Source organism: Macaca mulatta, chromosome 8, assembly GCF_049350105.2.
Source record: "Macaca mulatta isolate MMU2019108-1 chromosome 8, T2T-MMU8v2.0, whole genome shotgun sequence".
NCBI classification, from domain to species: domain Eukaryota; kingdom Metazoa; phylum Chordata; class Mammalia; order Primates; family Cercopithecidae; genus Macaca; species Macaca mulatta.
Window position 1 is genome coordinate 40,191,625 of NC_133413.1, and position 28,000 is coordinate 40,219,624.

Sequence of the window (28,000 nt, forward strand, 5' to 3'; positions counted from 1 at the left end):
GTTCCAGGCAGGAGGATTGCTTGAGCCCAGGAGTTGAAGGCTACCTCAGGTATTGATTTTTTTTTTTTTTTTTTTTTTTGAAACAGGGTCTTGCTCTGTCACCCAGGCTGGAGTGTACCTCAGCCATGATTGCACCACTGCACTCCAGCCTGGGTGACAGAGCGAGACCTCATCTCAAAAAAAAAAAAAAAAAAAAAAAGTTACATAGTTTCCAGACTGTACTCAGCAGAGGTAAATGTAGCTCTTGTTTTTTCTATGTAGTTTGATCCTGTGGCCTATAGGATTGAACCAATGGTGGTCCCAGGAGTGGAATTTGAGCCAATGCTGATCCCACATCATAAAGGCAGGAAGCGGATGCACTTAGGTAAGTCTGAGCATAGAACTTGATAATTCTAGACCTTTTGGCCAGTGCAAAGGGCATCATTCACTCTGTTCAGCTGTGTTGGACCCTAAAGTCTTTGTAAGTCATTTAATGTTCTTTATTTATATGTTTCAGAACTGAGAGAGGGCTTGACCAGAATGAGTATGGACCTTAAGAACAACTTGCTAGGTTCGCTGCGGATGGCCTGGAAGTCTTTTACCAGAGCTCCATACCCTGCCTTACAAGTTTCAGAAGCGGCAGAAGAAACTGAAGCAGAACCTGAATCAACTTCAGAGAAGCCTAGTGGTCAGTGACACTGTACACGTTGACCAATGCCAGATAAGAGGGATGCCATGGTGTGGTGTTTTTCATAGTTAATTTAATTTAACATTTAATTTCATAGTTAATATTGCATTATTTTGCTTTAGTTTTCAACTTCTAAAGAGCTCTATTCCTGCTTGCATTTAGTATAAACCCAAGGCAAATGACCTAGCTATCAATGGTATAGGTAATGAGATGTGTTGCGCAAAAGCAGAAAAGGGGATTGGACAAAATTACTGTGACCTGAGAAGGAGCTTGAAGGAGATTGAGAGGAGGAAGATGGGAGAGAGCTCTCTGAACAGAGAGAGAGAACAGTTTACTCTCTGCGGTAAACTTGGAGTATGAGGAGAAGTTAACAGGATAACCCTGAAGGCCAAAGGTTTTAGATTCTTATTATGGTTCTTCCATATCCAGATGTTAACCCAGAAGAGACCTCTGTGGCAGATAAAGAAGAAGTCCTGCCTATCAATGTGGGGATGCTGAACGGAGGCCAACGCATTGACTATGTGCTACAGGAGAAGCCTATTGAAAGTTTTAATGAGTATTTATTTGCTTTACAAAGCCATCTGTGCTACTGGTAAATGTTGTTTATTTTTGTTTGTTTTGTTTATTTACCTGTTTCATAGATATTTGATAGATGTAGAAAAAGGAGGATAGGCCAGGTGCATTGGCTCAGGCTTATAATCTCAGCACTTCGGGAGGCCAAGGTGGACGATTGCTTGAGTTCAGGAGTTTGAGACCGGCCTGGGCAACATAGCAAGACCTCATCTCTACAAAAACTAAATTAGCTGGGCATGGTGGTATGCACTTACAGTCCCAGTTACTTGGGAGGCTGAGGCAAAAGGCTCGCTTGAGCCTAGGAGTTTGAGGCCACAGTGAGCCATGATCACACCACTGTACTCTAGCCTGGGTGACAGAGCAAGACCCTGTTTCAAAAAAGAAGACCTGTGTGCCTTTGGGATTAAAATGACTTCTCATTTAGACAGCACAAGCACAATCACGTCATTTCATGTCATTTCAAGAATCTGGTTTAAACACACTGTTACTTTATTTTGCAGCTGGGTAGAACATGGATGAGGCTAATGATGCCAACAACCATAAATTCAATTAGCTTCGTGTTAAAAATGTGTCTTTTGGCCATTTAGGTGCACATGAATGAACTGGAACAAATATTACTGTCATTATAATATGACAGAATTAATTATTATTTTATTTTATTATTTGAGACAGGGTCTTGCTGTGTCACTCAGGCTGGAGTGCAGTGGCATGCTCATAGTTCACTGCAGCCTTGACCTCCTGGGCTCAAGTGATCCTCCCACCTCAGTCTCCCTAATAAGTAGGATGACCGTTGTGCACCACCATGCCCAGCTAATTTTTGTAGAGACAGGGTTTCGCCGTGTTGCCCAGGCTGGTCTCAAACTTCAAGCAATCAATCCGTCTCCGCCTCCCAAAGTGCTGGAATTACAGGCATCAGCTACCACGTCTGGGAAGAATTATTATTAAATATAATTGGTTACCTGATGGATTGTAGAATGGATTAATGTGGTTATTGAAATTCAGGCCGGATATGGTGGCTCATGCCTACAATCCCAGCACTTTGGGAGGCTGAGGAAGGAGGATTGCTTGAGGCCAGGAGTTGAAGGCTGCAGTGAGCCATGATGGTGCCACTGCACCCTAGCCTGGGTGACAGAGCGAGACCATGTCTGAAAAAAAGAATAGTATAAAAGAATACAAATTAATCCCTGAAGAAGTTTTCATAAAAATAAAGCAAGGAAAATAAGGTGGGTCAGAGATAAGTGTTTTAAAAATGAAAGCTCAGACCATTTAAAAATGAAAGTGGCCAACATGGCGAAATCCCGTCTCTACCAAAGATACAATTAGCCAGGTGTGGTGGTGCATGCCTGTAGTTCCAGCTACTAGGGAGGCTGAGACAGGAGAATTGCTTGAACCTGGGAGGCAGAGGTTGCAGTGAGGCGAGATCGTGCCACTGCACTCCAGCCTGGGTGACAGAGTGAGACTGCATCTCAAAAAAAAAAAAAAGGCAAGCTCAAAGGTCCTAAGAAGAATTTTTCTCTTGAATTCTGATAAGGAATTATCTGATGCAATCACTATCATTTGTATGTAATAAATACAGTAGAGGCCATGACATAAAATCAAAGTGCAGTTCATTAAAAGCAATCTTGTAAGGGACTAAAATAATGCTAAGAATGATCTCTGGTGATCTGGCTTGATAGAAAAGAAAGAAGCGTTCTTTTAATATTTTTGTGTGGGCAGCACATTCATATGGTTTGAAATTCAAAGAAAGAAAAATAATGAAAAGCTTCTTTTTAATTTTGTTCCTTGCAACTAGTTTCTTCCCCATATACAGCTACTGTAAAATATCTTCTAGCCATCCATTTTATGCCTCCATAATAAATATATGTATATGAATATATTCTTTCCCTTCTTTTAAAAATATAAATAGTGTCATATTAAAGACAATGCTCTGTGCCTTGTTTTTTCTACTAGTATATCTTGGCATTTTTAACCTATTATATGTAGTTTCCTCATTTTTTTTAGCTACATAGTCTTCCATTGTCTAAATACACCATAATTTATTTAAGCCGTCCTCTACTCTTGGACTTTCAGCTTTCCTTTTCTTTTGCACACACCTTGTTCATGTCATTTCACCTACTCATGAGTATATCTGTAATGTAAAATACTTCAAATCGGAATCAATGGCATAAAGGGTATACACATTTGTAAAATTTGATAAATATTGCCAAATAAGAGGTTGTACCTTTTTATATTCCCAGCAATAATGTATGAAAGTGTGTGTTTCTCCACAGCTTTTCCAACAGTTTTAATAATTTTAAATCTTTGCCAATTTGTTGGGTGAAAAATGTACAATATACTGCACATATTAAAAGAATACACATTTGATGAGTTTTGACATGTATACACCTGTGAAGCCGTCACTATAATCAACTTAACATATTCATCACTCTCAAAAGTTTCCTTGTGCCTTTTGTAATCCCTTCCTTCTTTTCCTCTCTCCTCATTTCCAGGGAGCCACTGATCTGTCACTGTAGTTTGCTTATGACTTGTATTTGGAATCCTACAGTATATACTTTTGCTGTTTGGCATTTAGCTCTTTTTTTTTTTTTTTGAGACAGAGTCTTGTTCTGTCATCCAGGCTGGAGTGCAGTGACACAATCATGGCTCACTGTTGCCTAGATCTCTGGGCTCAAGGGATCCTCTTAGGCTCAAGGGATCCTCCCATCTCAGCTTCCTGAGAAGCTGGGACTGCAGGCATGTGCCACTGGGCCTAATTTTATTTTTTAAATTTATTTTCATAGAGATGGGGTCTCACTATGTTACCCCTGCTGGTGTCAAACTCCTGGCCTCAAGCAGTCCTCTTGCTTTGGCCCCCCAAGCTGTTGGGATTATAGACGTAATCCATGTTGTGTGTATCAATAGGTTGTTCCTTTTTATTGCTAAGTAGTATTCCATTATATTGATACATCACAGTTTATCCATTCACCTGTTGATAGTTTCCAGTTTTGGGCTATTAACAAATAAAGCTGCTAGGAACGTTCTATAAGACTTGACCTGCACATATTCTTGGGTAAATAGGAATGGAATGGGTGGATGCTACATGGAGGTGTATCTTTGAAAGAAACTGCTGAACTGTTTTGCCACCAGCAGTTTACATCTCCATCAGCAGTGTTTGAGAGTTTTCATTTGCTCTGCATCAGAATTTTTTTTTTTTTTTTTGTGAGAGAGTCTCCCTCTATTTATCACCCAGGCTGGAGTGCAGTGGTGTGATTATAGCTCACTGCAGCCTCGACCTTGGACTCATGCCATCCTCCCATCTCAGCCTCCCGAGCAGCTGGGAGTAGCTAGGACCACAGGTGTGTACCACCATGCCCAGCTCATTTTTTAAATTTTTTTGTGGAAATGGGGTTTTGCCATGCTGCGCAGGCTGGTCTTGAACTCCTGGGCTCCAGTGATCCTCCCACTTTGCTTCCCAAAGTGTTGGGATTACAGGTGTAAGCCACCATATCTGGCCAACAACTTTTTTTTTTTTTTTTTTTTTTTTTGAGAAGGAGTCTCACTCTGTTGCCCAGGCTGGACTGCTGTGGTATGATCTTGGCTCACTGCAACCTCTGCCCCCCAGGTTCAAGCGATTCTTGTACCTCAGCTTCCTGAGTAGCTGGGATTACAGGCATGCGCCACCATGCCTAGCTAAAATTTTTGTATTGTTAGTAGAGGTGGGGTTTCACCATGTTGGCCAGGCTGGTCTTGAACTCCTGACCTCAGGTGATCCACCTGCACCTGCCTCCCAAAGTGTGGGGATATAGGCGTGAGCCACTGTGTCCGGTCAAAATTTTTATTTTTATGTAATATAATGTGTTGACATTTGCTTTTTAGTTTCTGGAATTTGTGTCATACTCAGAAAGATCTTCCTGACTTTCTAAAAAAATTCTTACCACAGTTTTTGCTTGTTTGTTTGTTTTTGTTTTTTGAGATGGAGTCTCACCCTGTCGCCCAGGCTGGAGTGCAGTGGTGTGATCTTGGCTCATTGCAACCTCTGCCTCCCAGGTTCAAGTGATTCTCCTGCCTCAGCCTCCCAAGTAGCCAGGATTACAGGTGTGTACCACCACACCTGGCTAATTTTGTCTTTTTAGTAGAGACAGGGTTTCACCATGTTGGTCAGGCTGGTCTCAAACTCCAGCGATCCACCCACCTCGGCCTCCCGAAGTGCTGGGATTATAGGCATGGGCCACCGCACCCAGCCAACACAGTATATTCATATATATATATATGTATTTATTTATTTTTTCTTTTTTTAAGAAACAGGATCTTGCTATATTGCCCAGGCTGGAATGCACTGGCTTTTCACAGGCATGATCTTAGTGCACTAGGCCCTTGAATTCCTGGGCTCAAGCAATCCTCTTTCCTTGGCCTCCTGAGTAGTTGGGACTGCAGGTGTGCAACACCATGCCTGGCTATTCTAATATTTTATCATCTCATTTTTACATATAAATCTGATTCAGATTCAGGTCCTTTTTTCCCCACATGTCTCAACACTATTAATAGATTTGAGATTCTAACTTAATTAAATTCTTTGGTTTTTTTTCTGAGACAGAGTCTTGCTATGTCGCCCAGGCTGAAGTGCAGTAGTATGATCTTGGCTCACTGCAACCTCTGCCTTCTGGGTTCAAATGATGTTCCTGCCTCAGCTTCTTGAGTAGCTGGGACTATAGGCATGCGCCACCTTGCCCAGCTAGTTTTTGTAGTTTTGGTAGAGATGGGGTTTCACTATGTTGGCCAGGCTGGTCTCGAACTCCTGACCTCAGGTGATCCACCTGCCTCAACCTCCCAGAATGTTAGGATTATAGGTGTGAGCCACCGTGCATGGCCACTTAATTAAATTCCTATACATAAATGGGACTATTTCTCAACTTCTTATTTATTGATTTGCTTATTTATGTACCATTTTAATATCTGATAGAGCTAATTCCCACTTGTTGATACAGGAATTTCTTAAGCTGGGGTCTGTGTCTATGAGTTTGTGGGAGATGAGGGAAGTCTATGAATCCAGTGAAATACACATTTATAATTGTGGTTGCAATGTGATCCTTTCTGGGGAGAAATCCATAATTTCATTAGATTCTCAAAAGGATGCATGACTCCATAAATGTTGAACCACAGATCTAGAAGAATTAGAGCCTTATATCCTTAAGGCAGTCCCTCATGAATGTTAATCTTTTTAAATCAAATTTCGTTATGAACTGTGGATGTAAGTAATTGCTTGTGCATACATAGAATAATATCTGGAAAATGCATGAGAAATTGATAACACTGGTTGTCAGAAGATGGGAACTGGTGGTGGTTGAGGAACAAAGGTGGGAGGGAGACTTCATTACTTTATTATATTTTTGGAATTTGGAACCTTATGATTGTATTACCTTTTCCAAAAAGTGCATAATATTTTAAAAATTAAGGTGACCAACTGGATAACTCTTCAGTAGTGTCTCTAGAATGATCTCTGTGGAAAAGGAACAATTCTTGGTTATTTCTTACTGGCCTCTTTGTTTTTTTTTTTTTTTTTTGAGACAGAGTCTCATTCTGTGGCCCAGGCTGAAGTGCAGTGGCTCTCTGCAACCTTCGGCTCACTGCAACCTTCGCCTCCTGGGTTCAAGCAATTCTCCTGCCTCAGCCTCATGAATAGCTGGGACTATAGGCACATGCTGCCATGCCTGGCTAGTTTTTTTTTTTTTTTAGAGGGAGTCTCACCTATCGCCCAGGCTAGAGTGCAGTGGCGTGATCTCGGCTCACTGCAACCTCCGCCTCCCACGTTCAAGCGATTTTTCTACCTCAGTCTCCCTGGTAGCTGGGACTACAGGTGCGTACCACCACACCCTGCTAATTTTTGTATTTTTAGTAGAGACGGGGTTTCACCATATTGGCCAGGTTGGTCTCGAACTCCTGGCCTCGTGATCCAACCACCTCAGCCTCCCAAAGTGCTGGGATTACAGGCGTGAGCCACCGTGCCTGGCCCTAGTTTTTGTATTTTTAGTGGAGACAAGGTTTCACCATGTTGGCCAGGCTAGCTCAAACTCCAGACCTGTAGTGACTTGTTCACCTCAGCCTCCCAGAGTGTTAGGATTACAGGTGTGAGCCACCGCAACCTGGCCTTTCTTACTAGCTTTTTTATATTACTAGATTTAATGCCAGAGTTCTTTGCTAGGTCACCTTCCAAACCACTGCCAATTACATTACCTCTGAATCTCATTTCTTTGCAAAAGTGAAAAATAAACTTGCAAAATGGTTGTATGGATTAAATGAGATAATATATGTAAAACATTTGGCACAAATGTTAGTTCCTTTTCTCAATATAATTTTTTTCTTTATAGGGAGTCTGAAGACACAGTATTGCTGGTCCTCAAAGAGATCTACCAAACCCAGGGTATCTTCCTTGATCAGCCTTTACAGTAAAAATAACCCATCTATGCCTGCTTAATGTAAGTTTTAAAATGTCATGTATGTAGTGTAATTCTTTTTTTTTTTTTTTTTTTTTTTTTTTTTTTTTGAGACGGAGTCTTGCTCTGTCGCCCAGGCTGGAGTGCAGTGGCCGGATCTCAGCTCACTGCAAGCTCCGCCTCCCGGGTTCACGCCATTCTCCTGCCTCAGCCTCCCGAGTAGCTGGGACTACAGGCGCCCGCCACCTGGCCCGGCTAGTTTTTTGTATTTTTTAGTAGAGACGGGGTTTTACCGTGTTAGCCAGGATGGTCTCGATCTTCTGACCTCGTGATCCGCCCGTCTCGGCCTCCCAAAGTGCTGGGATTACAGGCTTGAGCCACCGCGCCCGGCCTGTAGTGTAATTCTTACATATTAACATGTTATAATGAGCGATGGAGCCTCAAGCTCTTTGTAAATATACTTGCTATTGTCTATCACCAGGATCTAGGCTGCTATTCATTTTTAGAGGGACTGGTAGAAATTTATGGGGAAAAAAACACAGTAGCCCATTTAGAGGAAGATTAGTGTATGTCTGTTTTGCTAGAGATTTTGTCCAATGACACCTGTCATTTTTTAGGATCTAAACTCAGTCTTAATGGTTCTGTTACTAAGAATTGCTGTGGCAACAGTTATGATTTTAATTACCAACCACCCATCCTGAGATTTAAATTACTCAGCCTTTTAGATGTGAAATTACAAAGTCTGTATATTCGACTCTGGCATTCTCTGTGGTTGCCTTCCAGTTGTGACTGCAGCTCTTCTCCCACTTTCTTCCCTAGACGGACATTGAGGGATCCTTCCCCAGAAAATCCACCTGTTTGTTGCTGCAATTTTCCTCTCCTCAGCTGCGTCATTTCCTGCATGTTGGCTGCCACTTACTCACCACTGTGGTCTTTGGAAGATAATCTTCCTCTTTGGAAATGAATGGGAAAGCAAAAGGCCTTATTACTTTTAACCACTGGCTTCATATAAACACTTGCCATTTTTTCTTCATAGCTGGGGGTGGTTTGTATCTTTAATTCTTTGATGATAGTTTGTAGGTGCCACACTTTATTGATTAGTACTTGACATGGTGTATAGCCTATTTTGGGTTTGATTTGTTTTGGGTGGCGTAGACATGTTTTTAAGGAACTTATTGCTTATCTTTAGAAAATGTTCTAGTTTGGAAACAGATTCTTGAGATTTAGAAGGCATTTTGGAGTACACTTATCTCTTGTTTGTATTGAACTGAAGGCTAAGTCTCAGTGGATATGAAAAAGACTTTTGGGTGATTTATGTTTTAACCTGCATTTCTTATGTGTAGTATATGAAGAAAGACTAAAATGTAGCTTTAAAAAAGTGTTGTTTACTCTCTTAGAACTGACTGACAGACTTATTGCCAGAAATCACTGATGTTCATTGTTTTTGCAACTGTTTGAGCTGCTGTAAGAGTCTAAAGTTGACAAGTTAGTTCATGTTAGATGCATCTTTATAAAGCAAAGATGTTGTATATCCTAGGCCTCCCTTTTATATTTGATATAAGTTATTTGCTAATAGCTTCTATTCTTTTGTTGAAAGTAGTTGTAAAAGCTGATGAACCTGAAATTACGTAGCCTGTACAGGCTGCTGAGGTTCTAAATAAAATCTTTTAGTGGTGCCTTTATGGTGAAACAGAATTTGTCACCTGCCATTTCTACTTGGGCTAAGGTAGTATTGTGTATCCTCTTTCCTTCTTAGGCATCCATAATCTGCAAAGCATATTTAAAAGGCTCTTGGCATAGGCAGCATTGGTTGGCAGGTAGGTTTGGCTAGGGGGAAATGTTTAACTTATTCTGAAAGAAAAACTTATTTCTGTAGGGTCCAAGAAACAGCTATTGCAGTCAGTGTCAGCCGAATCTGCAACATATGAAGTGAGGTTTACTTCTAAGAACATAAGTGACTGCACACTAATTTTGTCAAGGCATCTTTTCACTACTTTGCTGTAGATTTTTCTTCTTCATTGGTCAGAGTTTGTCACTGTCTTTGTAGTTCTCTTTATGATAGTCCTTTATACTTGCTCTCAGATTCCACAGGCCTCTGTTTATAGAGTGGCAAAGGCAGGCGAGCTGTGGTTTACTGTTTATAAATTTTTTTATAAATGTTATGGTTTCCGAAGCCACTGGCATTTAATATTTACTAAGCCATTCCTTAGACAGCAGTGATCTTTATCCCTTTCTGGAGAGAAAAGGAAAATGAAGGGTAATTACTGTCACCATGGAGACTGTAGAGGTAAGGTTGGGGTATAGGTCAGGCCTGGCCTTTCTTTGTCATCTCCTTATAGCCTAATGCTAAGTATGCCACTAAGTTTCAGATATATGGAATACTTTATTTTTTAAAAAGTATATAAACTCTGAGTTATTGAGAATTAAGTATTCACTGTATATTAAGGGGAAGCTTTTGCCAAGTTGTGGTCTTCAAATTTATGTTTACTCCTCCTATTGGCAGAACAGGCGCTGTTTAAGAGTAAACCAAAGGATAAGCAGAGGGAGTCCCTGTAACCAAAGATGGACAGCATAGCCCTGGATAGCCAGATAAACTACTCTTTGTATTAAGGAATGTTTCTTTCCTAGTGGTGAAGGGTGGGTAACTGTGAAAGAACTTTATATCTTGTCTATTCATGGTATTATAGCTGTATATTCCCAGCATAATAAGCTTGATTGAAATCCTGTATTTAGTCATATATTATTTGCACTGCTTCATTTGTATTATGTGCAATCTCTAGACCAAGCCTATTTTTAAAGTCTGGTATAGCATCATTTTGTACATATTCCCAGCTGCAGAACTAGTATCACTTATCTCAGCAAAAGAGATTGTTTGCATGGAAAGATTAATAGCACTGATTAGATTTCTAATATTTTGCACTTTTGAAATGTTTGTTTTTTACGTGATTATATTTAAAAATTTAGTAAATACTAAAATGGAACCATACTGACTAGTGGCCTACTTTTACCTGGACCCACCCATCACAAAGTCAAGAAAATCAATACAGTCACGATTTTATCTGCCTTTATGTATTACTAAAACAAAAAAATAAGTTTTGGGCAAAGAACTAATATGTAAGTTCTTTCCCGTTGACTGGTATTTTCATTGTCATAGGCAGAATTTAAGTTCAGAATTTAAAGCATGGCAATTATAAGAGACTTTCCCTTGGTATTTGTAAATATTAGCCAGTACTATAGATAACAGCAGTTGAATCACTTATGGCGGATGGGGAATTCAGTGTTTTGCTTTACTAAAGTTCCAGCCCCTTAATGTAATTTAAATATTTTAAAAAGCACACATTTACCATTTTATTTGAATATCAGGTTTACTGAAGGAAAAAGATAGATATATTGAAAATATAGGAAGATACACATAAAAGACAAGGTCATATTTAAAGTACAATCACAATAAAGAGAAAGGGAGCTGTAGGTCCTACAGCATCAGTTCTGATGACATCCTGTAATTGTTCCTTATATCCCATTGTGAAGAAGAGGCAGAAAAAGATTTATCTGTCCTTCAGATGATGATACCTGTCATTTTTCTTTTCTGCCTTAGTCACTTGGCAGTGTTGGTGCATTTGAGCAGATCTTCAGTCATGAATGGAAGGAAGGAAGCTCGCGAGCACAGTTATGGTCAAATGAGGTAGAAATAGTCATCTGTTAGTAGTGCTGAAACCACACTCCTGACCATTTTCTTCTTTATTATTGTGTTCACTTAGTAATTCAACAAATTGTTTATACCCACGGTGTTCAAAATGTACAGCAGTACCAGATGGCTGGACTCAGATAAGATGTGCACAAAAGTGATAAATTACCCCAGATTCAACATTTTCCTATTTAAGGCTTGATGGAATTGTCATCAGAGAAGGTAAACAGAATCAAAGTAATTTAGTTGGCCATGTCCTAGATTTTAAGATCTTGAGCTATACGAAATGGAAATTAAGTTTTGATAATTAGCTTCTGAGATAAGATGGGGCTATGTAAAGGCTTCTTTGTGACAAGATCTTTCTAAGAATGGCGTTTAAATTAAATGTAAAGGCCGGGCGCGGTGGCTCAAGCCTGTAATCCCAGCACTTTGGGAGGCCGAGGCAGGCGGATCACGAGGTCAGGAGATCGAGACCATCCTGGCTGACACGGTGAAACCCCGTCTCTACTAAGAAATACAAAAAACTAGCCGGGCGAGGTGGCGGGCGCCTGTAGTCCCAGCTACTGGGGAGGCTGAGGCAGGAGAATGGCGTGAACCTGGGAGGCGGAGCTTGCAGTGAGCTGAGATCCGGCCACTGCACTCCAGCCTGGGCGGCAGAGCGAGACTCCGTCTCAAAAAAAAAAAAAAAAAAAAATTAAATGTAAAAACACTGTAGATCTTCGGATATCAATCTGATAGACCAGATTTATAAGGTGTTGGACACCTTTGAAAGATCCTTTTACTAGAATGTATGGCATACAGTAGTAGAAAAGAACCGTAACTCCTCAAGATAGATCTGTGTGAGCAGGGACAAAAGTGTGTAATCATTTGGAGGCAGAATACAGTGTAGCTTATGTCCTCACTTGCACCTTGGAAGAGGAAAAAAAGGCCAGAATTTCTTGTCTTGTGCATGGTCCAGTTAGGAGGGCTAGTTCACCTATTTTCCATTAAGGTAGATTCAATTTTTTTTTTTTTTTTTGAGGAGGGTCTCGCTCTGTTGCCTAGGCTGGAGTGCAGTGGCACGATCTTGGCTCACTGGAACCTCCGCCTCCAGGTTCAAGCAATTCTCCTACCTCAGCCTCCTGAGTAGCTGGAATTACAGGCACATCACCACTCCCGGCTAATTTTTGTATTTTTAGTAGAGACGGGGTTTCATCACGTTGGCCATGCTGGTCCCGAACTCCTGACCTCAGGTGATCCACCCTCCTCGGCCTCCCAAAGTGTTGTGATTACAGGCATGAGCCACCATGCCCAGCCAGATTCAATTTTTAAATATCAAAACAATAAGAATCCCCAGGCTTCTTCTGTGCAGTTGGAAGTGCAAGTTTGTCTTGAAATGGTTTATGGCATTCTGCATCCGTCAAAGGAGGATAATACTGCCGATAGCAGACATAGGCAAATGTAATTCCAATCATGGATCCAACTAGTACATCTGAAGAGAGTGGAAACAATGTCTTCTCTTAATATTAGGCTCCTAAATCCTACTACACACACATGTAGCGTAGAGGACCTGGCCCTCCAGGATACTCTACGGTGGTGCTTAAAATAACCTCAGTTCCAGATTTATGGTTTCTAAATAAAATATTTTTATTCTCAATTTTATCATAGTTACAGGATTATCATTGTCAGGTTGCTCTCTGAACACCAAATCAAAACACATCTTAAGTAAGTATAATAAGCTTTGTTCTGAGTGTACTAAATTAGAATTTTTCTAACTCAGAAGAGTGACAAAGGTCCACTTACTGCTATTCATCTACCCATTTTCACCATTTAAAGGGTCCTAGAGGAAGGAATAAAGTATTTTAAGGGTTGCTTCTCGCCGGGCGCAGTGGCTCACGCCTGTAATCCCAGCACTTTGAGATGACGAGGCAGGCGGATCACGAGGTCAGGAGATCGAGACCAGCCTGGCCAAGTGAAACCCCATCTCTACTAAAAATACAAAAATTAGCCGGGCATGGTGGCACATGCCTGTAATCCCAGCTATTCAGGAGGCTGAGGCAGGAGAATCGCTCAAAAAAAAAAAAAAAGTTGCTTCTCTTTGCAGAAAACTAGTTTATTTAAAATAGGGTTCCTGAGGACCTGTGGGCAGTACTTCCAACGTTTTTTTGGAATTGTGGTTTTGAAGGTATTCTATAATTTTTTATTTTTTTTAGACAGAGTCTCACTCTGTCACCCAGACTGGAGAGCAGTGGCGTGATCTCAGCTCACTGCAACCTCCACCTCCTGGGTTCAAGCGATTCTCCTGCCACAGCCTTCTGAGTAGCTGGGACTACAAGCATGTGCCACCATGCCTGGCTAATTTTTGTATTTTTATTTATTTATTTTTGAGACAGAGTTTTGCTCTCATTGCCCAGGCTGGAGTGCAGTGGTGCGATGTCGGCTCACTGCAACCTCTACCTCCCAGGTTCAAGCCATTCTCCTGCCTCAGCCTCCCAAGCAGCTGGGATGAAAGGCATGTGCCACCACGCCCAGCTAATTTTGTATTTTTAGTAGAGATAGCATTTCACTCTGTTGGTCAGGCTGGTCTTGAACTCCTGATCTCAGGTAATCCACCCACCTCACCCTCCCAAAGTGCTGGGATTACAGGCGTGAGCCACTGCGCCTGGCCTCAGTTTTTGTATTTTTAGTAGAGACGGGGTTTCAATATGTTGGCCAGGATGGTCTTGAACTCCTGACTTCAGGCGATCCGCCTGCCTCAGCCTCCCAAAGTGCTGGAATTATAGGCGTAGGCCACCACGCCCAGCCAGGTGTTCTACAATTTGGATATTTTACTTACTATAGCATTCAGCTTAAACTTGTTTGGTTTGATTATAATTTTACGTTTTCTTGAATTTTACTTATGTTTTTGAACAAAAGTCCTATGACAATGAACCTAATTTTTAAGAGAGTAAATTGAACTCTGAGGTTTTAAATTTCCTGTAGATGCAGTTTAACTTGAACTTACAATGCTTCAAATAATGGAAAAATTAGGATATCTTTGGTAAACTCTTTTTGTCTTATCTTTCCTATAATTTTAAATGTATATTCTTAGTATAGAACCCAGACCATCCATATTCATTATTTTGTTCATTCAGCAGATATTTAGTAACCGTCTCCTCTATGCTAGGTGCTAGGAATAAAATGAGTGAAATATGCAAGCTTCCATGGCTTGAGTACTTTGCTTACCTTGCCAGTGATGCTTGTAGTCACATGTGCGGGACAGTGCAATCACAGCTGCAAAAAGTAGAGGTGACAGAAAGGCACAGAACCTCCAAGATTTCCCACGGCCTTGTGGTGTGAAGCAGTGTAACTTCCCTGCCAGGTAGAAGGAAGCAAAGGCCAGACCAGCAAATGCAACTGGAACAAGAAAAACTTTTAAGTGGTGTGTCTTTTAAAGGAAGCTACCTCATTCATCCCCACATAGGAGGCTAGGAAGCATGAGTATGTTTTTATTTATTTATTTATTTTTGAGACAGAGTCTTGCTCTGTCATCCAGGCTGGAGTGCAGTGGCACCATCTCGGCTCACTGCAACCTCCACCACCCGAGTTCAAGCGATTCTCCTGCCTCAGCCTCCTCAGTAACTGGGACTATTTGCATGTGCCACCACCCACGGCTAATTTTTTTATTTTTAGTAGAGACGGGATTTCACCATGTTGGTTAGCCTGGTTTCGAACTCCTGGCCTCAAGTGACCTGCATGCCTTGGCCTCCCAATTGCTGGGATTACAGGTATGAGCCACCACACGCGGCCATGAGGATGTTTTAATCCTTTTTTGTGTATACTTCTAGTGTAAATCATTGTGAAGGAAAGGGAAACAAAAAGAAAAATGAAGGACTTAGTGCCCCAAAGTTCATGTTTTATCAGAGTATAGTTTTCAGAATACTAGCTATATGAATTAACTTGTTGATGCTTTAGTTTCCTCATCTATAAATGGGACTCATAAAAATAATAGTCCCCACCTCACTGGATTATTGTGAGCTATAATTAGGTAAATGAAAATGCTTCCAAGCACCTGACACACATACACTCTTCGTTAAAGGTATTTTTACTGCTAGTACAAGATTGCAGGATCTAGGCAAATAATATAATAATAATTAACTGTGCAAATCTTATAAAGGTAAATTCTTTCTGTTCTGTAATATTTACCCAGATAGTCAAGGCTCAGACTTGCTAAACTGTGGAGTTACTAAAGAAGGGGCGGGGGGGGGGGGTGGGGAGCAGGGGGCGGGGTTTCCAAATTCTAGAAACAAGAGTAGTCAGATTTTCCCATCCCTACTAGCCTACTAGCTTTCTAGGTTAAATTCAATGACATGAAAACAAGCATAGGGGTAGAGTCCATGTGATAGTCATACAGGAAGAATGTCCGCTGGGGAAGCTCTTTCGGCCCTCATTCACCACGTCCTTATCCCCTGTACACATCAAGTCAGAATGGGCTAGCCCATCAGGGAAGCAGCGGTAGAAGAAATCTGGGCGTGGCCTGGAAGCAAGAAGCATGGTTGGAACGTAAATCATTAACTCCAGAAATTATTTTTCAGTTGTAGCAGACATTAATAATCCTGTTAACTATTGGTCAAACAGTGCCCCAGGCAAAATAAAGTAACTGGATTAGTATAGTCACCACACTAAGAGAAAAGTCTTACTTCCAAGGTCAGCATTTAAATTAGGGGAAAACCCCACTCCAGTACATGATTAGTTTCTAGGGCAAACAGCAAATGACCCTGCAGCTTCAGGAGGTGCTCGAGAGGACACTGACCGGCTCTGCTGTGGCCGTTGGTGGGAAATGCTGTTCAGGGCAGAAAAGAGCCCAGGTGTCACCTGGAGGACTGAGGTATGGGGAAGGGAGTAAGCGTTGAATGAGAAAAGAAAAATCAGAGTGAAGATAAAGGGAAAAGAATGAGAAAGACGTGTGGTGGACACCACCACTGTCCTGGTGGGTAAGGGCTGAAGCAGACGCTGAGGTGGTTAGCTGTCGTCACTTACCTCCCTACGATCAGCTTTATTGTGTTGGTAAAGACGCCATTCAGAGCCAGGGCAAGGCTGGCAGCTGCAAAGCAAAGCCCTAAGTTAGAAGGATCTGCCTAGGAGGAAAGGCATGGTCATAGCCTCATTAAGAGAGCAGCCGTACTGTTTCTGAGATGGATAGAACCCAACAAGACCTGGGCCCAAAAATAATTAAGGTCTTCAGTGATCACTTTTGTAGTCGAGAACTTTTGTACTAGGCCAAAGACATTTCTGAAGTACAAATAACCCAGTGCATTTAGGCACAGGGCTGCCTGCGGTGTAGCCTGCATAACCAAGTCCCTGCAGTGCTATTTTCCTCTCCCGCGGGGATGGAGTTCCTTTAGGAATGCAGAACTCAGTGGCCTCCACACAGGCTCACCGTGGCTGAACCCCACAACGACTTCCTAGGTTCCCAGCACGAAGACACCGGCCAGAAAGGACTAGTGCTCACCCAGGCAGGCTTGTCTGCTGTCTCTTGTGTCTGCCTTCTTGAGAAATTTGGCCAGGAAGATCAGAGACAGTGGAGAGAGAAATGCAATAACCTGAATTAGAATGTCAGAGGTTAAAAACAATTAAAAAAAAAAAAGCCACACTCATGGTTAAAGTAGCTCCTACAGGAAAGAGGGACGTGAAACAGCAGGACTCACTAGCGCTAACATAAGGTGTCTGAAAGCGCATAACCGGGAGCCAGGCGGCGCCACCAGCGAACAGCAGCAACTGTGCGGCTCGGGCCCCGGTACCTCAGGCTGAGGCACAGAGCACCCGGGAAAACGTTGTATCAGCCGAAAGAGGCTCGGACATCCTCCTCTCTCAATCAGGATCTTAAACACTAGAGCCCTAGGAGGCGGAACCCAGCGCATAGCAGCGGAGTGGGTAGTGGGTCCCTACAGAGGCCGTCTCCACGGAGGAAAAAGCACAGGTGCCCGCGGGAAGCCCGGTTACGGGGAGGGAAGAGGGACGATCTTTCTCCACGCACAAACATCGGCTTGGTGGGGAAATACTCCGCCTCCACGTAGGGGTTCCGGTAGAGCCACATCTCCTCCGGCTGGATGAGTCTCTGGAACGGGGGGAGCAGCTCCGTCACCCTAGAGGGGAACAAAGAAGCGCAGAGCAGGTCGCCTGGCTTCCTCCCTGCTTCCCCACTGCCCGGCCCGCCGCCCCCTGCCGCCTGCCTGCCTGGGAAGCGGGGCCGCCCGGACCCGGCCGTGGATCTTACAGGAAGGCCGCGAACAGCGCGAGCCGCACGCCCACTTCGGCCCCAAAGGCCACCGCCGCCGCCGCCTTCCCCATCCGGCCGCGAGCGCCGAGCGACGCCGCGCTGACGTGGCCGCCTCCGCGGGGAGGGCCGGGCCGGGAACTGCTCACCGCCCCTTCTCCCAGCCGCCCGCGCTCCGGCCGCTGCCCAGGAAGCCGGCCTGGCGGCTGTGCCGAGGGCAAAGGGGACGCAAAGTCAGCGGAGCTGCCCTCCGGTGCGTTCAGCGGGGAGCCAACGCCCCAGTTTCAGCCGAGTAGGTCGGCGTGCGGTCCATGAGCAGCTCCTCTCCACACCCCAACCACACAACCGCGGGGAGCAGCCTTCTCCCGGGACCTCGCCTCTAAACAGAAAACCAAACAGCTGGCTCTCAGATCCTGGTTCCCTAGCAACACAGCAGCATTCTGCAGGAAACTACACTGGCTGAGGTTGGCTAGATTGTGTCATTTAGTCCTCCCACCCAGGATGGCCTCCTGCCCAGAGTGTTGTAGCAAAAAATTACTGGCAAAGAACAAGCCCATATATTTAATTTGGAACATACAGGACAATTTATTGAAGTCAATCTCAAGCAAAATCTGAAATCAGTGGAATGTCATTAAAAACCTTTCCAAATTAATCCTCACGGAAGCAAAAAACACATTGGAATTCCAAAGTATTTGTAAAATAAAAAAGGCAACATCAGTAAATATAATGTACAAAAATTATATGTTCCTACCAGCACACACATCAGTAAAGAAGCTTAAATATTACAGGCAATCCTAAATACACTGTAACTAGTCAACAATAAGCTATCTATATACAGGTTAACCAAGCTTTACACATTTCACACTATGCAATAAAACATAGGCCAATCAACAAAATCCTCAAAATATTATATATCTTGAAGTCTATGTGGCAACATCAAGTCATTATACAGTAATGCCCTAGTGGAACACCCCCAGGGAAAATGAACACTAATCCCTTAGTGTCAAGAGCTTCTAGCCAAGTCACAGAAACTCAAAAGAGATTGACTTTAGTGAATATTGATGCTTTGTTATTAAAGACTCAAGTCTCAAGTGATTTAGGCAAAATAACAGTTCACAGGATCTACAAAGTTTATTACAGATAAAGTACAGAAATAACCAATCTACAAAGATCATCATCATAAAGAACACGAGAAAATGAAAATGGAGTCTGTAGGTATCTGTGTTTTGTTGTGCAATATCACTCAAATGGGTACAAATGAATTTCTTGTATCAATTCCAAATATACACATACCCTTGTATATAAAAAATGATATTAGCCAGTTGTAATACTCATTTAGCATCTTGGTTATTAGTGGCAATATGATTTTCTTAACATAGGGCATGTAACAGGACAAATGAGATAAAATGACAACAAAGTAAGTTTTATCCAGTCCATTTCTAAACTGACAAGAATACCTTATCAATACCTTCTATAGGTAATCTGACAGATACTTGAGGGCTGTTTGCACACATCAAGTGTGTTGGCAGGCAGGGAGGGGAGCAGTAAAAGCTTAGGGTGCTTTCTCACTAACTAGCAGATGCAGTAATGCCACATAAGAAAACTTAAAGACTGAATAAATGACTTTGGCATCTATTCTATTTTCCCTTTTTACTTACATGTAAATTACTTTTACAGCCTACTGAAGGACAGGCAATTCTCATCCCCCTCCCACTTCGTACATACTTGCCACAAGCACCCAAACTTGCCACTTACGCAATGGACTGACCAAAACAAAACAAAAAACAGAAATGTTTTTTGAAAGACACAGATTACCCACATTTTGCGAGTGTAACGTAAGTGCAATTTTTTTATTTTTTTCCCTACATAGACATAGTAAAAGGAAAGAAGATGTGCTTGGGGACAGGGTTGACAAAATGACAAAATAAAGAACGTACATAAGAAGTATTTGTAAAAATGCTGGTATCTCATGCAGGAGTCTCTTCCTCAAATGTGTTCAATCAATCCGAGCTATCTACTCTGAACACTCTCCCATTTGCAAAACTTCACCTTTAATCCACGCTAAAGAGGATAAGAGACTAGGCTACTTATTTTCAAAACGGTTTACAAAACAATGCTTTCTACTTCATAAATGTAAAAAGAAACTGTAAAATAAGGAGAATCTGAAGAGTTTCAAGTACTTAAAAAACCTGAATTCAATGAGGCAGAGGTCTCAATGTTAAAGTGACTACTTCGTACCTGTGGTAAACATTATCCCCCCCCCCCTTACCCTATTATAACCCCCTTTCTCCTGGTACCCCACCCCAGGTAAAAGTTGGTGAGATTTCAGTATATACACATTTCCAACTTTTCAGTATTTGTTAATTCATTGCAAAGCTGTCAAATTATAGTATTCCCTAGTCCATCTGAAAATGGAACCAAGTTCTACTTTTTGTTTTACAAATAACCAGAGACCAATTCTAGGTGGCCCTAGGCCAAAGGAAAGTGTTTCAGTTCATCAATTCATGTCGGCACCAACTTGGACAACTGGGGGTGGCTGGATGCATCAGCCTTGTGAAAAGTAACTTTAGTCTACGCTGCCCAGAAATAAAGCAACTTTCCAATGTCCTTTTTCTCATGTGGAAGTACATAGAATGTCAGCTTCCCAGCCGTGAGGGCTCCATAGCCACTGTTTTCTTATCTTCTAAGAGGACATGGCAGGTGGCAGCCAGCACCTTGACTTTAAGGTGAATGCTAAAGGAAGAGCTTTGTATTTAAAATGAAATGAAAGACAAGCAACAAGTCCTGGGCAGTCCAGAGATTATATTGTCTACAGATGGCCTGGTTGCAAACTGTAGGTCTGGGTTTGAACTATTGGAATACACCGTGCAAGAAACTACTCAAAAAGGAAATTCCACTTCATGATCTAGGAAAGTTGTTCAACAGCCTGTCCCATCTGAGGGTCCTTTACATGATACTCAGTATCTCAGTTCTACAACATTATTTACAGACATGTTTTCAAATATTTTGTGTAAATGGCAGAAGGGAGCTGGGGGCAGCCCCCCTGCCTCCATTAAATGTTTTAGCTTTCAGGTATGTTCCTGACTTGTATAGAAAATTCCAAATTTTAAATGATTCTCAAACTCAGCCAGTTCTATAGATTAGGCCAGATCATTTTTGAGAATTAAGATACAGTGGGAACTTGTTAAAACAAAAATGAAAATAAAACTCACGTCACTCCTGTCTCTCTCCCTGATTAGACATTAAAGAGATGAATCACTGCCTCTGGCTGCTTCAGCCTTCCAGGAATGAAGGGCCATCCACTCTGCCCTTCTCACCCAGCCAGGGGCTGCTCTTCCCATTCCTCCCTCACAGCAGTGGCGGTCCAGCCCCTCCCTCCCCTGCACAGTGCCTGGGAAGGTTTCCCAGGATTTCATCTTTAGCTCTTACTGATCCAATTTCTGAAGCTTTAGGCTGATTATCAAAAATCTTATGTTCACTTCTTCCTTCAACAAATTAACATGTGGTTAAAAAAAAATACCACCATTAGCCCATGCTGCTTTAAGTTATTTCATTGTTTGACAAGAATAAAAACCAACCACTTACACTGACCACATATAGATTTAAAAGTTAACAAATGTCAACTTCAGACTATGAGTGAGCAATGTGTCTTTTGGAATATTTCATTGGTGTAGCACAGGCACAGTGCATGTATACTCATGCACACATAAAGGACAATTTTCTCTTTCTGTATCTATAATCTGCAACTTAAAAATATATAAAATAGGTCAACATTGACGCTATGGAGATGTGAGGAGAGCTCCTTGGCACCGGCATGACTAAAACCGCTTTTTAGACCATTAAAGAACACTCATGGCCAAAGACTTCAGAACTATGGTTAGCATTTTTTTTTTTTTTTTTTTTTTTTTTTTTTTGAGACCAGGAGTTTCGCTCTGTCGCCCAGGCTGGAGTGCAGTGATATGATTTTGGCTCACTGCAACCTCCACGTCCTGGGTTCAAGTGATTCTTCTGCCTCAGCCTCCCGAGAAACTGGGACTACAGGCATGTGCCACCATGCCCAGCTACTTTTTGTATTTTTAGTAGAGACAGGGTTTCACCATGTTGGTCAGGCTGGTCTCAAACTCCTGACCTCGTGTTCTGCCCACCTCGGCCTCCCAGAGTACTGGGATTACAGGTGTGAGCCACTGCACCCGGCAGCTATTTTGTTTTCTACTCTGATTTCTGAAATGGTGAAACAATCCTATTAATCATATATTTTTTAATTTCATCAGAGCTCTGTTAGATATGACACAATGAAGAAGCTGCATAAAAGTACTGAAACCTAAGGTATCTGTAGTATATAGGATGTACCCTGGCTTACCATATAAAAGTCATTAGATAGTAAATAGCACTAAGTCTAAAAGCAAGGAGATAAGATTTCATGTTGGATACTGTTTCAACAAGAACTGTATTTGGAATATTAAAGGAAATCCTTATGTTAGTAAGTTTAAAAAACCAAACATCATATACAAAATAAAATTTTAGTATGATAAAACCTAGGTTTTCTTATTTTTTAAAAGGACATCAAACTCTATAATTGCTCAAGAGCAAAGTTTAGTGTTTTGGTGAGCTGTATTTCATCTTACTTGTAGCAATTATATTTGGTGACATGGATTGCATTTTCCATTTTGCTCTTTTGGGACCATATCTAATCAACAGAAGTATTGGAAGCCCAATGAGTCACCGCAGAATTAATTGCTGGAGTCAGGCAAATGGCAGTTTAGGAGCTTCAGTAAAAGAATTGTAGTGTTGTTTTTTACAAGAGAAAATCCAGTATAATTGCACATTTACATACAAAAAAAAGAGGCACAAAACAGCTTTTCACCCTCTTTCCATAGAAGAACTCTAAATTGATAAGCAAATGGAACACTCAGTACAGCTGAAGGAATGTGGTAGAGCATCTACCCTCCCTACCTTCCTAAGGTTACTAGGTACTTGAGGGAAAATAAATGCTAACCAGGTACCAGCAATTGTAAGCAGTCAAAATTCACAGAGAAAGTTAACGTTCATTCAAGCTAACCCTAGACTTCTACTTAGTACAGTGTTACAACAATGTCTGACATTACTAATTATTTCACACAAGGAATACTGGAATATAGATATTCCTAAGCATTAAAAGCCAAGTGAGTTTGGTGAGCAGACATCTTGGTATACTCGCGTCTATGAGTCAAGCGTCACCGTCAACCATTTTTGCTAACACTGACTTTCTTGAGAGTTTTCTCCAAGTGCTTCCTAAGATGAAGTGTGTTTGTGTGGCTCTTATGTACCCTGTAAAAGTAGAAGTTCTTCCCCTTACTCAATGGGAGCAATCTTAAGTACTGGATAATAATAGAAATTCTTTACATGTAACCTGGGGATGCCCCTATAACTTTCACCCCCTAAATTAGGAACTCAACCAAAAAGATCTATTCAAATACAATTCAAACTCACTTGTGTGGTTTTACCAGGAAACATGACTGAATGGTCAGGTGACAAAAGAAATGTTTGAGTAGGAGAGGAAAACAGAGACAAAAAATAAAATGCCTGTAATTCTTTCCAATTTAGACCAGGGTCTACAATAAAATTGGACAGGAAATGGTGCTTATATGATACAACTTTTGGTTTGTGCCTTCATCCCCCTTTAGCTGCCTTTATGTGTCAGGAAAATAGGCGTGACCATTCCAACTATGCTTCATATCCACAGAAACGCACTTCATCCAAAATCCAAACCATCCCTGTCAATGGAGAACGTTTCAAAAATCAGTGAGCACATCCATTCCTCTTTTCCCTTCCACCAAGGAAACACACCATATACCTTTCTAGGTAAAGTTACCATAGTACAAAGCCCACCTTGTTTAAGAACACAGAGGTAAAATCCACCGAGGCATTGTTTTTAAGAGGCCAGATTTAATACTTCCATAGAGCCCTTCTCTAAGTCTATGAAAAGCATTCTGAAGGGAAAGAGAAGTGAGCCTACCTACTGCTCAGTAAAGAGGTATATAAAGCTTATCATACCCTTTCCTAGAGGGCTTTCTCAGATTCCTACTTAAAACACACACACACTTGATTAGACTATTGAACTACACTTCTTGAAATTCCTAAAAATGAAAATAAATAAAGGAATGATGGCTACTTTTGCTTTATACAACCAAGGAACACATCTTAGACTTTAAATTTATCTCATTAACACAACTTTCTTTTCTCTTTGTTCTTATTTTAAAAGCAAAAACATTTCTTTTTCAAGCTGCAATGGCATTGAAGCACAATAAAAGGCAAGAAAAGACCAAGGGAATTTAACCCTCCACAAAAGAATCCCCAAACCAACCAAACAAAACAGAAAAACCAGACACCACCAACTGCTTCTGCCTGCATGAACTGGTTTCCCATTTTGGCTTTAATAAGGCAGTTCCGATGGCAAAGGCTGTATGCACTGTAGCAGTCTCTTCTTTTTAAATGCATGATCTATTTGCTTTTTTTCACGTAAATAGAAAGGAGGGGACACCACACATTTATTCTTTTACTTCTTCTCCATGATCCTGTGATTCCCATTTACATTTTATCTTGCTCCAGTATTCTGGTGACACAGGAGCCATGGGGTCATGTTCCGAGCAGCAGAGGCGGCCTTCCAGTGCGGAGGGAACCAGGGCCCCCTTTTCATGATCTTTACAAAATGAATGTGGACAGAACTCACAGAAGGAAACAGCTGCACTGCTGCACTCATCGCACTGATGCCACGGACACTCCCACTTTCCTAATTCGGGGAGAAGGGGAGGAAGAAGAAGTGCCCAAGTTAGTGCCTGTCTTGATTACCCATGAAAAACCCAGGTTCCTTTTTCTCTAATTGGAGATGGAATTCAATTGAATACAACTCCAAATTTCAACCAAACACAGATCTGGGTGTATTATTTAGGACGGATGTGAGCTACTGGCCAAAACCCAACGCCATAGGTACCAACTACCCACTTATGGGAACAGTATACAAGAAGAAACCAATCCTTGATGAACCACAGGGTATCCCAAATGTGTAAGGGGAAAGATTTTTTTGCCAGCATAATTTTTTGCTATTGTTTGCTCTATTCAACATTTCCTATCCCATGGCATGGAATATATTCTGAGTTACACATAGTTGGCAAAGACACAAGTTAGGGAAAGGGTCCTGAAGGTCCAGCTTACCATATGGTGGCTGAGTCAGGTTAAGGCATAGGAGGTGGTATGCTTTGGGACAGTCTTTTTTGTCACACATGACCAGCTCTCCACCATCTCCACACTGAAAACAGTAATCTTCATGCATCTGCTTTGGTTCTGTTTTGATCTTTCGTCTCTTCTGTTTTAACTTAGCATTTTTCGCCTTCTCTTCAGTTGTTGACGCACATGCCGACTGGCAGGAAAGAAAGGATCATCGTTTCAAACATCAGACAGTGCGTGAAGCGGGACACAGATAGGAAAACCCTACAACCTCACATTCATTTAAATGCATCTGTTGTACAATTACCTAAAAACATCAGAAGGCCTTATGCTGCGACAAATACTATAACAAAAATAAAGTTTTGTTTTCACTGACTTAAAAATTATTATTATTATTATTATTTGAGATAGGGTTTTCACTGTGTTGTCCAGGCCGGAGTGCAGTGGTGCAATCTTGGCTCACTGCAGCCTTGACCTCCTGGGCTCAAGCAGTCCTCTTGTCTCAGCCTCCCAAGTAGCTGGGACTACATGCGCATGCCATCATGCCTGGCTAATTTTTGTAATTTTTTTTGTTGAGACAGGGTCTTGCTATACTGCCCAGGCTGGTCTCAAACTTCTGGGCTCAAGTGATCCTCCTGCCTCAGCCTTTCATTGACTTTTTTTGGAGACTGAGTCTCACTCTGTCACCAGGCTGGAGTGCAGTGGGGCGATCTCATCTCACTGCAACCTCCGCCTCCTGGGTTCAAGCAATTCTCCTGCCTCAGCCTCCGGAGTAGCTGGGACGACAGGCGCGTGCTGCCACACATGGATGATTTTTTGTATTTTAGTAGAGATGGGGTTTCACTGTGTTGCCCAGGCTGGTCTTGAACTCCTGAGCTCAGGCAATCCGCCTGCCTCAGCCTCCCAAAGAGCTAGGATTACAGACATGAGCCATTGCGCCTGGCCTTCATTGACTTTTGAATAGGGTGCTTTTTATTATTTTTATTTAGTTAGTTTTTTGAGACGGAGTCTCACTCTGTCACCTATGCTGGAGTGCAATGGCGTGATCTTGGCTCACTGCAACCTCTGCCTCCTGGTTTCAAGCGATTCTTCTGCCTTAGCCTCCTGAGTAGCTGAGATTACAGGTGTGTGCTACCACACCTGGCTAATTTTTGTATTTTCAGTAGAGATGGGGTTTCACCATGTTGGTCAGGCTGGTCTCGAACTCCTGACCTTATGATCCACCAGCCTCGGCCTCCCAAAGTGCTGGGATTACAGGCATGAGCCACCGCGCCCAGCCAGGTGCTTTTTATTTTTAATTGCACGGGTAGTGGTAAATCCAAACTTTAGGCAACCTGTTAATTTTTTTCATTGTGGTATAATTCACATACCACAGAATTCACCATTTTAAAATGTATAATTCAATGGCCCTTAGTATTTTGTGGATTTTTAAAAAGTTTTAAATTAGCTTTTTGCTAATTTCATATTCAACCTGAAATAAAATACATTCTCAGAACCTAACAGACGTTACCAAAACAAGCTTCCTTGGAAAGTCACAGTCTAAATTTTTGATAAGCCCAGCTGATGACCCACAAACTAATCCAGGTGCCCAACTGCCAGCAGGTTCCTGAGATGGTCACAAACACACAAACAGACTTCTTTTTTTTTTTTTTTTTTTTTTTGAGACGGAGTCTCACTCTGTCACCCAGGCTGGAGTGCAGTGGCCGGATCTCAGCTCACTGCAAGCTCCGCCTTCCGGGTTCATGCCGTTATCCTGCCTCAGCCTCCCAAGTAGCTGGGACTACAGGCGTCCACCACCATACCTAGCTAATTTTTTGTATTTTTAGTAGAGATGGGGTTTCACCGTGTTAGCCAGGATGGTCTTGATCTCCTGACCTCGTGATCCACCCACTTCGGCCTCCCAAAGTGCTGGGATTACAGGCGTGAGCCACCGCGCCCGGCCAGACAGACTCCTTAACAGCCCTACTCCTTATCTCCTGTTGGCTGGGGGCGCTCCCCTGCAAGACTGACCTTTGGCCGCACTCCTAGAAAACCACTGCAGTTATCTGCCCCACAGTGGCACTCCGTTCTGCCGTTGCCCAGACAATCTAGGTTATAATTAAATGTTAACTCCATCCCTGAAACACAGGAGAAATAATTATTCAAACTCGAGTCATGGGGAAGAGAAATGCTCTCACAGGCACATTCCCCTGATGAAAAAAGAGACATCATTCTGGCATGAAGGCGTTTCCCTTGCCAGTGTTCTACCTCATTGATAACAGTGATGGTAAAAAAAGAAAAGGAGAAAAACATCCCCACCCATGAACAAGGACAGCAAAACTACACATCCTCAAAAGAAGTCATGTCCTTTTCAAAGCAGTGGTTGAAACCAATGTGACAGCATCTAAGAATCTGCAGGAGAATAGGTTCTAGTTCAGCCTTCTTTTCTATAGCTAAGTCACACTAGTTTCTAAATGAACAATATGACCATGGAATTGTGACAATACTATTTCCAGTAATTACTGCCTTACATTATGATCAAATAAAGATCCCAAATGAAGGTTCACTGCATACACCAAAGATCCAGGGACTCAAACTAGGGACTCCTAAGCTTTCTTCTAGCTGGGCTTAAACAATCCACAATGAGTTCTAGAAACACAGTTTAAATCTGTTTTAGCTACAGCATTTCTCTTCTCACCTATTTTTCTACAAACTAAACAAAGGAGAAACCAAGTTTTGTTCAGATGCTGGATGGGTAAGGAAAAATGAAAACAACAGCTCTGGCTTCAGAGGCTTTTATGTCTAATTTGAAACAGAATGATCTTTCAAAGTGAAAACAACAAAAAAAAATACCAGCAACTAAGGAACCAGTTGCTGCTGACACAAGCTAATTACTGTTAATATGTTTTAAAAAGAAAACAACAGCTAAAACATCTGGTTACACTGTACGGACAGCAGCTAACTTGGAGAATTCATTCAGCAGGACTGTGGACACAGAATCCTGTCATACCCACTCTTACATAAAAGTTCTCACTAAATTCCTTTCTGAGGTTATAGATTTTTGCCTCTCACTGGCAGCTAACACTCAATTCTAAATATAACCTGCCTTTTATTTGAATACGTTTTCTAAATATAACCTTCCTCTTATTTGAATAAGTTCTTAGGCATCAAGCCTTGAAGAACCATGTCCTGGCTCTATAGGATATTCTTTCTTCCTAGGGAGGAAAGCATGGGGAACGAGTCACTTT

At 41.9% G+C, this 28,000-nt stretch overlaps 3 protein-coding genes across 58 annotated transcripts in view; 1 reads left to right on the forward strand and 2 right to left on the reverse strand.

The window, feature by feature from the left end:
* The window catches only part of DDHD2 (DDHD domain containing 2), a 52,334-nt gene that overhangs the window by 20,602 nt on the left and 3,732 nt on the right, over nt 1–28,000 (forward strand). For 16 of the 43 annotated variants that reach the window (XR_003732328.2, XR_013397243.1, XR_013397247.1 and 13 more), the window contains 5 exons: nt 262–364; nt 497–667; nt 1,097–1,259; nt 7,585–7,692; nt 8,470–10,634. Coding sequence is in view for 33 of the 43 variants with exons in the window: in XM_077943441.1 (XP_077799567.1) it covers nt 262–364; nt 497–667; nt 1,097–1,259; nt 7,585–7,666 (519 nt within the window). In the remaining 10 variants the exon portion in view is untranslated. Of the gene's footprint in view, nt 1–261; nt 365–496; nt 668–1,096; nt 1,260–7,584; nt 7,693–8,433; nt 10,635–24,926; nt 25,157–28,000 lie in introns of those variants that run through there. The other 27 variants (XR_013397240.1, XR_013397244.1, XM_077943442.1 and 24 more) reach the window with 4 other exon arrangements.
* Nucleotides 10,997–18,027, reverse strand: PLPP5 (phospholipid phosphatase 5). 8 transcript variants are annotated; one of them, XM_015145200.3, is made up of 7 exons: nt 17,571–18,027; nt 17,331–17,439; nt 16,806–16,839; nt 16,334–16,397; nt 15,706–15,830; nt 14,540–14,710; nt 10,997–12,806 (listed from the first exon to the last, which is right to left on the reverse strand). In XM_015145200.3, exons 1-7 carry the CDS (start codon nt 17,642–17,644, stop codon nt 12,643–12,645), a joined length of 741 nt encoding a protein of 246 aa, XP_015000686.1. In that variant the 5' UTR covers nt 17,645–18,027; the 3' UTR covers nt 10,997–12,642. The 8 variants fall into 8 exon arrangements, with proteins under 8 accessions (XP_015000686.1, XP_015000685.1, XP_001092746.3 ...); XM_015145199.3 differs by having other exon boundaries at nt 16,806–16,842; XM_001092746.5 differs by having other exon boundaries at nt 16,806–16,896.
* The window catches only part of NSD3 (nuclear receptor binding SET domain protein 3), a 111,670-nt gene continuing 105,305 nt past the window's right edge, over nt 21,636–28,000 (reverse strand). For all 7 annotated transcript variants that reach the window (XM_077943439.1, XM_015145182.3, XM_015145181.3 and 4 more), the window contains 3 exons: nt 26,784–26,890; nt 24,762–24,966; nt 21,636–24,339 (listed from right to left, as the gene is read on the reverse strand). In XM_077943439.1, coding sequence (XP_077799565.1) covers nt 24,098–24,339; nt 24,762–24,966; nt 26,784–26,890 — 554 coding nt within the window. In that variant the 3' untranslated portion in view covers nt 21,636–24,097. The remainder of the gene's footprint in view (nt 24,340–24,761; nt 24,967–26,783; nt 26,891–28,000) is intronic.